We start from the raw sequence: 12,402 nt of genomic DNA on the forward strand, positions 1-12,402 counted from the left end.
CTTAAGATGGTGATACTTTTTGTGTATAATATAAGAAATTAATTATATAATGAAAAATGATAATGTTAAGATGATAGCAACAACGACGAAAATGATGATGGTGGTGGTGGTGGTGGTGGTGATTATGATGATGATGATAATGATGATGATGATAATGGCGATGTAATGCTACTACTGATTATATTGATAATGACAGTGGTGATTTTGATGATGGTAATAATAATGATGATGATGATGATAATGATGATGATGGTGGTGATGATGATGATGATGATGATGATGTAACACCGATGTTTTCAAGGCAAACCTTTAACAGCGGAGAAATATCAAACCATATAATCAAATACATTTTTATAGATCCGAATATGTTTTTAAATTCGAGAGTCACACATATACATATACAAGTATATAGTCACTATACATTTGTATTTTATGTTTAAGCTAATTCCTGTTTGATCCCGTTTTTTCTCTTAGATATAATGTGACAGAGGTACAGAATGGTTTGACCTGGTCATCATAAATAAAGAAAAAGAAACTTATCTAAAGTTTTTTATTGAAATTTATCAATATAGAAACAGATTACATTTATAGCGCTGATAGTGAGTAAGTTTTCTGAATAATGAATGTAGACTTTATAAAGATAACCAAATGTTTAAGTACTAAAGAATGTCTAAAGGACTTATCATAAATACCGTATTGGCTGACTAGACATAGTTTAAAGTAAAACACGCAAACGAGTAATATTCCGACATTATCAGTTGTAATTGACAAATAACCTTCAACCCCAAAACGGTGTAGGACCTATCAAAAGATAGGGTCGCCGTTGCCGAAATTTTGAATTACCACTATTTGTTCAAATTCTGCCGTTTGTGAAAGTTTCTTTTTATATTTCTAAGCCCTTGCCATGTCAAAATATGTAAGAGGTTCATGAACAGAACAGAACAGGAATTTATTTCGTAACGTATACAATAACATTACACATATCAAATATTATAAATAGATAAACACATGATATAATTCAAAGATTTACATTATATTGGAGAATGAACATAAATTGCTGCAGAAAAAAATAATGATTTTATATAAAATAAATGTATATCATGTATGCTGGGCAGAAAACGTTCCACTTAGCCAAAATCTGCATGACTTTGAACATTTCCAAAAACTATCAAACATTATATTAATTTAATGTATGAAATATTTATGTCACTATGTCAGTAAATAAAGTCAGAGAGTGCGTGATAAAGAAAAGAAATAAGACAAAGAGTTTTCTCATTGATTTCAAAAGCGTCTGAGACGGTTTACTCTTTATTGTACAGCATATTATGGTAGTTATCTAGAAAATGAATGGAAACATATACATGTAGCAAAATCGTACATATAACGTGATCCAGTCGTTACTTTGTCAACCTATAATCAATTTCTCCACCTCCTCGATACGTGCACGGCGTAGAGGGCATCGGCAGAAGATTTGAAAGACTCGGAATGGCCAAAGAAATAGAAACAAGAACTTGTACCTGCGGACCAGCTGTCGATGTCCTGAATGAAGCCGAAGGAGTGCTTCTACAAAGCTGACAGGGACGAGGATAAATGGTACAAGGGTGCGGGAGCCTCTAAAGTACGCAGTGACGTCTTGAAAGACAGGCCTTATACTTGTCTCCAACAGCCTTTATCAGGGCTACCTCCTTTTCAAATTGTCTCATTTTTACTGTGCGTTCCGTTGCTTACTTAGCACTGTACAGTGATCTACTTTTGGCTCAAAATACTTATCTTTGCCTTACATTCCGTGGATATTGTATGTGAAAAAATGTATATCCCCACTTTGTGCTTTAGAAATCAAATCTTTACGGGCATGTCTGGTGACATGTCCGGTTACGTACTCAACAGCGAACGCTGCATTTTGTACGGTGCCTTTTCATGGACTCTAATTGAAATATGGTGTGTGCGTGTGAGTACGGAGATATAAGCGTCGGACGTTTAACTTACCCTGTTTATGAATAATATCTAGATTTTATTCTATAGACAGCCATGACATGCGTTAACACATGGATATCAAGTGCACACAAAATCATTCAGTACAGTTTTAATCTTAACAGTTAAGCCAACATTTATTTCAAATATTACATTGACAGTTTATCGATATATATTGACTGGCACTATCGACAACAAACATTCCCATGGACTGGTATATTTTCTCTCGTAGATACGAACCCTAGTTAGAAAGGTTATATGTTCAACGTAAACCGTTTCAGCCGTCAATGGCATGACATTGTCACTGAAAATTTCGCGGCAATTCGCGCCGTCTGCATGAAAATTCCTTTCTGCATGTTGAAACCAGATTCTCCTACAGTAATCAGTTTGTAGATTTAATAAAAAAATCGCCTATCTCTTCTATCAGTATATATCTTATCTTTGACCGACTGATGATGATTTGATAACGTTATAATTAATTTTTGTGAAGTATTTTCCGCATCATTAAGGTTCGACCTTAACTCCTTAATCTTGACATCAGTTGTGAAGCCCTTTTAAAATGACCTGTGTGATTTGTATGGTGGTATTGTTCTGAATTGAAATTTGAACTGTCATTGTTCGATCAGGGAAGTCTGATTTAAAACATTCAACACTACATTAGGGTGCTTGGACTTCAGGGATGTGTAACTCCATTTTGCACCGTCGGATACCCACGGTTGATACAAATGTAACACAACAATGTAAATGGTTCAGACGTGGGTATCCGAGTATCCGACGATTGTCCATTTTGTTGCTATATCGGAAAGTCATACAAAATGTGTAAAAGTAACTCGTCTAATAGTGTTGATAGCAAACTCATTTGCTGCACTATCATTTATCATAATTTCGCTATTACTAGAAGTATATAAGTATATATGAATTTTCTCATCTGTTACATAAAGGTTCAACCGCCTCCGTGGTCGAGGGGTTAGAGTCGATGACTTCTAATCTAGTAACCTCTCTGGCGTGTGTTCGATCCCCGGGATATGCTTTGGTAGTTTAGCGCGGAGGAAGGTAGTCTAGTACTGGTGTAACTCTCCAGGAACGATGGTTAGGAAACTACCCGCCTATATGACTGAAATACTGTTGGGAAAAGGCATAAAATGAAACAAACAAACAAACAAACAAACATAAAGGTTCCCACGGTTAACTTTAATCTGCATTTTTTTGTAATAAATTATTCAGATATTTATAAAAATCAATATCTCAATTTTGATATTTCTCCTTATACCTGCATACATTGCACATAGATATAGACACAATGGAAAGAGAAAAAATTACAGAATAGTGGATATTTGTTATTGCTGTTGTTTTTGGTGTTGTTGTTGTTGTTGTTCTTGCTGCTGCTTCTGCTGCTGCTGCTGATGATGATGATGATAATGTGAAGATGGTGATGATGATGATGATGATGATGATGATGATGATGATGATGATGATGATGATGATGATGGTGATGATGATGATAATGCAGTTATTGTTTTTCCATGGCTGGTTTTCAGCTTTTTTCTTGTTGTCTGATATCAAAAATATCTATAATTGATATACCACTTTGTGTTAAAACAATGACAGTTACTTCCTGCGAAAAACAGCGTAGCACTGACGATCATCCATACATTTCTTAGATGAGATCAGGGACATTAAGTCCCAGATATGACTTATACAAAAAAATGCCATTTTAACATGTTCTTTATCTTTTTGACCGATAAAAACATTGCCAAAACCAACGGGAAACATGCAATACTTTGCAAATTTCTTATCACCAAACCGTTTGATACTAAAATGTTCAAATTTATTATATTGTTCAATCCTGTATGAATGTATAGATGTACCAATATAATGAATTTAATGTCATGTATTGTTCGGTTTAATTTAAATTCCGATCCGGCTTGATCGAGACTTGTTTATTGTAATAAATTAATGTTTACAAATATAAATGAATTGTACATAGTATGTAATTTCAAAGTTTAAACATGGTAGTTAAAATGAAAATATGATAAACTATGCAATGCGGTTTTTGCGATTTCAAAGCATTGATTTATGGTTTTCATATTTAATATTTATATACATTTATCTGTTTAAGTGTTTTTCAGTCGTCGTCAAAGGAGAGTAGACGTGCTAAATAATGTTAAAGGTGCACGCCTAGAGATATTTTTTTTTAAATATAAAAATAAAAAGAATAAAGTAAAAAAAAGAAAAAAACTGATATCGGTTTAGATATTATGTTATAATTAATAAGCATTATAATTTATATAGGTTAGTGGAAAAATGGTGAATTATACAAAATAAAGCACATTTGCAGTTTTGTTGTTAAAATTAAGCTCATAGTGACGTTACTTTCAACTGTTTTGTCACTTAACATAATATACATTTACCACTGGCACGAAACAGTGTATCAGGAGTTGGATTAGTCGCTGAAATTTGAAGCAGGCTAGGACACCCTTAGCAGTGTAAAACCGCCAATGCCCAAGGGACAGTGGGTTCGAACCGTTTTAAAAATTCCAACTACGTTTTCATAAGTACCACCATTACTACACTTTACAGTTTCTGAACATGGTATAACATGGCATAACATTTAAACATTTAAGCTGCTTACACTTTCAATCAGCCCTGTAAACAATGAATAAGAACACTATATATTCTCATATACTTAAAGGTGTTTTTTTTTTAAAAAAATACAATCAATACACTAGGTATATTTTCACTGGAGCATATTTTATACATACATAAATCTAAGCTAGTTTGGTTACGACGTAGATCTACTCTAAATCAATACAGTTGAAGTAGAAATGATCGCAAATATGTCAAGTTTTCGAAATTTCGCATATCATAATATATCACATTTAATATTCGTTTATCTTGGGGTTTGTTTTAGCTTTAGACCAGTTAATCAGTCAGTCAGTCAGTCACTCAGGGAGCTTATATTTATTTTTTTACAAATAAGTTATTTATTTATTTCAGTATATAAATACACGGCATATCCCATGGTACCAAACGAGAAACAATATCATTTAGTGTTTGCGCCGCGCCTGACCAATTTAATTTTGTAAATACGTACTAATAACATAAATATTGTCATGAGTGAAACAACAACCAGGAACAAGCATGATAAAATACTAATTATGATTATAAACTAAAACCTTATGACTAATGATAAAATACAGTAGAATAAAGAACATTTTGAAAGACTTTATATAAAATATATCAAATTCAGATAAAATTGTATACATATACCCAGGCTGAAACAAAATATTTTTATTCTCCAGGTATTGTATATATGTCAGTTCATACTTGAGGTCAAACTGTCAATACATTTCTCCTCAACTTTAATGGATCTGGAGCTGGCAATGGTTGTGTTGCTGTTGTTGCTGCGGCTGCCATTGTTGTTGTTGTTGTTGTTGTGGTGGTGGTGTTGGTTATCTCTATTTTTATAGAGGAGACAACAGTGGTAATTGGGGATATAGTTTATGCACGTCATTTCTATTTTTTTTATTTCACTTTCGTTTTCTCGAATGAATCATGTACAAATATACAGCTAATATCTTACATCATTTTCCTAAATAGATTAAACATTGTAAGCGGTGACATTATGCCAATCCGAGGGTATATAGTGAGTGAAATTGTGAAAGTCAAAATAACTTAACATTTTTTCATAATACTTTTCAATTTCATAATTTACTTGGCATGAAGGATAAATTACTTCAGTGACCCAAGGACATTTGTGTACATATCCATATCCACAGGAACGTATACCTGTAATGTTCAATTTATAAAAAAAATATTTGGGCTGTCTTTATATCAACCTTATTCCAATATCAACAATTGGTCACACTATTATAACAGTCAAACTTTTTTTTGAAATGTATAGTCAATTAAGCTTAACTTGACAATGAAAGTATGTGCATAACGTCACTTTAACAAAGAAAAATAATTTCGATCAATCTTCAACAGATCTTAAGAAAACTGTGAAAAGAATTTTTCAAGCAGTCATTGCAACCATGTTTGTTTATTGTTTGAAAACATGTATATCTGGGAGTCAAGGGCCCAATTCGCCGATTCTCTCATTCCGTTAAATAAATGTTTTACACTATTCTATTATTTTTTGTGTCGAATTTCAAAGCATTTAGGCAATAAATAGATATACCATTGTATAAAATATCAATGTAATATTTCATATCTGAACAAAATAAATATCCAGTCAGTCATTGATTATCTTTTAGTGAAATTTATTTGTACAATTCACTGCAGATCATAAGTGTTCAAACATTCAAATCTACAACTTTAGTATGAATGCTTAACGGTGTATTTAAACAGTTTTGTTCGATAATGGTCTATATTGGTTTAAAATGATTGAGGAGATATTTGAAAATATATCAAGCTTGTGGTCAATACACAATTCAGAAATCCGCTGATCTCAAGAACAGATCTGTATAAATCCCGGCTTCAAATACCTTGTTATCAAATAAAACCATTTAATAGTGTATAAACAGTACAATGTAATCTGTAATTTTAATCCTTCCGATTATAAATATGGCGTGACGAGAACGCGGCAAGGGTGCATTGATATATATGTATTAAACATTGTTTTTAGATTTAGATATGCCGATCCGTTGACCTATCATAGTTACATCAAAACACGAAATGATTTGCCCATTTATATCTTGAAAATACAGTAATTATCTATATAGAAACTAATGTTTAATTTTGTAGATATGATACACGATAACGAATTATATGCCATTCGGCAATTTCCGTCCATTTACGATTCAACCTTACGAACTTATATGATCGATTATATATTATGACGCATTTTGAATTAAAGTTAATCTGTTAGTTACGGTTGTATACGGAACTTTTCGGAAATTCGAAAACGAGGCTCTGTGTAAACGGGTATATATAACGAGAGAGCTGTTACTAAAGGCTACAAGGCAGAAAGAACTTGAAGAGGAAGTTACAATTTTCAGTGTTCAATAAAAATACAGACAAACAGACAAAATGAGAGAAATCGTGCACATACAAGCTGGCCAGTGCGGTAACCAGATCGGCGCCAAAGTAAGTACATTTTTTACCTATTTTTCAAAACATTCCATTTCATAATTTTCTTTTTTTTCCTTCATACTTCGTAATGTAGATTCTATAAAAAAAACTTTTAAAGAAAGAAAGAAAAAAAGGAAAAAAAAGAATTGCTCTTTTTTTATAATGTATATTGTTTATTTGTTGTACTATGTACATGTAGACAGAAGGTTAAAATATGCATAGTGAACATTTAACTGTGTTATCTCTTCAATGTGTACTGGCGAAAATGAAAATTTAAAGTGGTGTGTGATAAAGATATAACCTGTTTCGTTAGTTACTATACTATGTATAATAATATAACGGACGTATACTGATTACATTTGAAAACATGTAGACAACTATTGTTATCTATGACACATTGTGTATGACTAATCTAACAAAACGATGGCGGACACACGTAAATAGCTAAACCTGGTTACCGTATGATCGACTAAAAAAACAAAAAAGAACGAACAAACAAAACCCCATAAACTTCGATTCTATATTTTGACAACTAAAAATTGTGTATTGACTGTTGGAGACAATATAAACAGGTAAATCGCTGACGCTTGGCGAAATGTTTAGAAATTTATAAGTAGAATCTTTAGAAAATTGGAAATCGTAAATCTCGATTTCTTTTGTTCAATTTGTAAGGATTTGTAAGGATCTTCCACCGGCTCTGTTTTCATGTTTGATCTTGATATCGATGTAATCGACACTCGAATTCGACTTAACAATCTTAAACCGATTAACAAAAACCTGTAGTATATCTCGCAATATTACTTGAAAGATAACTTTAAATCTTGCACTTTGGGTTCATTATTTTATTTTTTTATTAAAAAAATATAGTTGGCATAATAATTTGATTTTAAATACTCAGTAAAAAGCTGATTGATTTTCTTAATTACATATCGAACTTTGCCCTTTCACAGTAACTATGCAATGTTTGGTTTGAAAACTTTTACCGTAACTACGGGTGTCGGGTTCGAAACTTTGGATTGCGAATTTAAATTTTAATCTAACAGTAAAATGTTAAGGAATAATAGCAGTGTACATGTAAACTGGCATTAAGCTGCTTATAAGATTATCTGTATTAATCCGAAAATAAATTAGCAAATATGATGATAGTTTACAAACATTAAATTTTCTGGCGATTTAATCAGATTTAATCCGGGCATTTGGGAATAGTTTGAAGTAACTTGGAACTAATGCGGCAGTAAAATATCTAAATTTATTATTGAGCTTTGATATTGTGTTGTTTTTTTTTAAATGCAAGGTGTTTTATACGTACTCTATAATTAACTTACAATGTATTAAAATTACACGTTACACTATATGCATGTACACATGTACATAGCTTTTAAGTATGATTCAATATAACAAATATACTTTGTAGCAGATGTGGGTCCTTGGATCTATTTAATTTAAATTTAGCGATATACTTAAACATTGTTTAACAATGTTGTAATACAAATAAAATTCAATGCAGTTTTGTTTTTTTATTACAAAGCAAAAACCATGCCAAGGTTATTTTGCTCTTAATGAACAAAAGATACGAATATATTGTAAATTGATCGACGAATCTTGATAGGTTTTTGTTGCATAATTGGATTTGTTTCTGTTTTAGATTTTAAGAACAACTAATGATATTAATATAGAACCTAACGAGGAAATCATTGCGGTATTATTATCACTTACGACATTAAATTTACGTTTAAATGTCATTGCAACAAGAGACGCATGAAAGTCGAATACATTGTAGTTTTAAAATTAGCGGCCCGAACTAATGCAAATTCCCTAAAACCGATTACTGATTTTACATAAGTAATGCATCTCATAAAATAATTTCTAAGTACAAAAGAGTTCCTATTAATTTTAAATAAAAATATATGCATATATAAATGGCCGATTAAGGCAACCTAAAGACCATTTTTATATTTACGCCATCACTTATACTCCGTAGTTCATTCTTTAACTAAGTCGAAGTTTAAAAAAAAACTTTTGCTGGGCGCGCGCCATTGTGATTGTATGTACCGGCACGTTTTCAGATATTTGAAATCGGATCCGTAATATATGTATCCAACCAATTGATTCTATTTGTTCATTATCGTATTGATTTAAAACTGCGCGGGGGAAATACGTATCATTAATTAATTATATTGAAAATCGTGCACAATTCAATAATACTCTGCCGAATACATTTTTAAAACTTATTGTTGTCGTCTTGATATCAATCTAATTTGGCGGGCTACCAGCAAAAGGTCATGATCAATGTCGTGTGAATGGAAACCTATAACTTTAATCGGAATACAAGACAATAGAAGACTTCGTAGATAAATATAACGCTGCCAATTAATGATTATAATTTTTTTTTATAATAATTTAAAAAAAACTGCTTAATTCGCAGATAAACTTTAGTTGTGTTTAAATAAATATAATATAGACAGGAATCGTATAATGGAACACGCACACTTGAAAATTATATGCTCTTAGTCCTAAAGTGCTTTTGAAATTTTAACATTTTTAAGTGATATCAAACAAATTTTTATTTAAATATATACAAAACAAACTATGTTAAGTGCAGCATAATATACAAATAGAAACATCTGCATAACGACAATGCTAATAAATATTCTGAAGGCTATACTTAATGGGTTTTCAAGTGTTTACAATAGGTGGACCTCGTAAATACTTAAACAGTATAAAACAATATAGTTTGACTTTGACTATAACTATTTTCGAGATAATGCATATTTAAGTTTAAACTTGTCATATAGAACAAGCACCCTACAGTTACCGAGACAAAGTATAAAGACAAAGTATATATTCATTTACATGCATTGAGCCCGATAGTATCAATTAGATTTAAACAAATCAAATAAAATCATAAGTTTGTTCAACAACGGTCACTTGGAACTCCGTGGTTCCCCGTCATAACACATATTAAGGTATATATTGAAAATTGAAAACAATTCTGTCAATTATTCATTTGAATTACTGAACATAAGACATATGAGAAAAATCGAGATAAAAGTTGTCATGACTTTCTTTTTCATGTTTCAGTACATAAATAAAGCTACCTAAGATATTTCTATCAAGATCCGTCAGAATAATTACATACATCTTAAGCAAAATAATTCAAAGAATATAAAGATTTCGTCGAAAGATGCTTGTTCATATTTGCCCTTAACTTATACGCTGACTGTTTTATTCTTCAGTTCTGGGAAGTCATCTCCGACGAGCACGGTATTGACCCCACCGGTACCTACCACGGAGACTCTGACCTCCAGCTCGAGAGAATCAACGTTTACTACAATGAAGCCACAGGTAAGGTATCCCGTTGCGGCAGTAACGAAGTAAATAAAGAATAGTATATCAAGTACAATAAAAGTGACCGAAGCAAATTTTCAATTTTCTGTACCTATATAGTTATTTCATTTAATAGCATATCATAAAGTAGTATTTTGCTGTACGTTGTTTTTAAATACAAGATATATATATATATACATATAGCAAAATGAATGCTTAACTTCTTTAGATATCACATATCAAAGATATGCATGTAAGTTAGATTAATTTTCAAAAATAACGTCTTGTTTTCTTTATCTCAGGTGGTAAATATGTACCCAGAGCAGTACTTGTTGATTTGGAACCCGGAACCATGGACTCTGTCAGATCTGGACCATTCGGACAGGTGTTCAGACCAGACAACTTTGTGTTCGGACAGAGCGGTGCCGGAAACAACTGGGCTAAGGGACATTACACAGAAGGTGCCGAATTAGTAGACTCTGTATTAGATGTTGTACGAAAGGAGGCTGAGAGTTGTGACTGTCTTCAGGGATTCCAACTTACACATTCACTTGGTGGTGGTACCGGCTCCGGTATGGGAACACTTTTGATCAGCAAAATCCGTGAAGAATACCCCGACAGAATCATGAACACATTCTCAGTTGTGCCATCTCCAAAGGTAAGCTCAGAATTTCGATTCGTATACTTTTAAGTTTCAGAAGCATCCCGGCTTTTTGTAATATGTCTAAAACCGTCCTCATATACCGCTATGTTAAATTAAATAATCACCTATGATATAAGAATCATATTAGACAGGAAATCTAAAAAACATTTTGATAACTTTATAAGAACAATAATCGGTTAATGCATGTACTCATGATTTATTTTGTTATATATTCCAGGTATCTGACACCGTTGTTGAACCATACAATGCTACCCTCTCAGTCCATCAGCTCGTTGAGAACACCGACGAGACATACTGCATTGACAACGAGGCCTTGTACGATATCTGCTTCAGAACCTTGAAACTCACCACCCCAACATACGGTGACTTGAACCATCTCGTCTCTGCCACCATGTCTGGAGTCACCACTTGTCTCCGATTCCCAGGTCAGTTGAACGCCGATCTCCGTAAATTGGCCGTCAACATGGTCCCCTTCCCACGTCTCCACTTCTTCATGCCAGGATTCGCCCCACTTACCTCCCGTGGAAGTCAACAGTACAGAGCTCTTACCGTCCCCGAGCTCACCCAACAGATGTTCGATGCCAAGAACATGATGGCTGCATGCGACCCACGTCACGGCAGATACCTCACAGTTGCCACCATGTTCCGTGGACGTATGTCCATGAAGGAGGTTGATGAACAGCTCCTCAACGTCCAGAACAAGAACAGCAGCTACTTTGTTGAATGGATCCCCAACAACGTCAAGACAGCTGTCTGTGACATCCCACCACGTGGTCTTAAGATGTCCGCCACCTTCATTGGTAACAGCACCGCCATCCAGGAACTCTTCAAGCGTATCTCCGAACAGTTCACCGCTATGTTCCGTCGTAAGGCTTTCTTGCATTGGTACACTGGTGAGGGTATGGACGAGATGGAATTCACTGAAGCCGAATCCAACATGAACGATTTGGTCTCTGAATACCAACAGTACCAGGATGCCACCGCCGAGGAGGAGGGAGAATTCGATGAGGAAGAAGGAGAGGAAGAGGCTTAAACTACCAAAAAACAAATGACACTTGTAACATCTAAGATATGAACAAAAATAGCACCATCTTTGATCTGATGTGCACGAAATACCGAAAACATAACTGAAACATTTTGATTACTGTTAAACAAGATACACTGACGCAATCTGAAAGTTCTTTTAAAATGAATCTGCCTTACACGAGAAAAAAAAATAGAAAAAACCCTAAACTGTTGAATATGTAATTTTTATTATATCTGAATATGAAAAAGTAACATCATAACTGATTGAAAATAAATATGCAATAACAAAGTAAAAAAAAGGTCAACTATTAAACAATAAAACAAGATCTAACGATATAAAA

General features: G+C 33.2%; 1 protein-coding gene across 1 annotated transcript; it reads left to right on the top strand.

Annotated features, from left to right (window-relative positions):
- The first annotated feature begins 6,895 nt into the window (after positions 1 to 6,895).
- Positions 6,896 to 12,402, top strand: LOC132754715 (tubulin beta chain-like). Its single transcript, XM_060745390.1, has 4 exons — positions 6,896 to 7,059; positions 10,281 to 10,389; positions 10,674 to 11,029; positions 11,253 to 12,402. The coding sequence occupies exons 1-4, from the start codon at positions 7,003 to 7,005 to the stop codon at positions 12,066 to 12,068; spliced, it is 1,338 nt and encodes a 445-aa protein (XP_060601373.1). The 5' UTR covers positions 6,896 to 7,002; the 3' UTR covers positions 12,069 to 12,402.

This window comes from Ruditapes philippinarum, unplaced genomic scaffold, assembly GCF_026571515.1.
Source record: "Ruditapes philippinarum isolate M1 unplaced genomic scaffold, ASM2657151v2 ctg3956_1_1_1_1, whole genome shotgun sequence".
Lineage (NCBI taxonomy): Eukaryota > Metazoa > Mollusca > Bivalvia > Venerida > Veneridae > Ruditapes > Ruditapes philippinarum.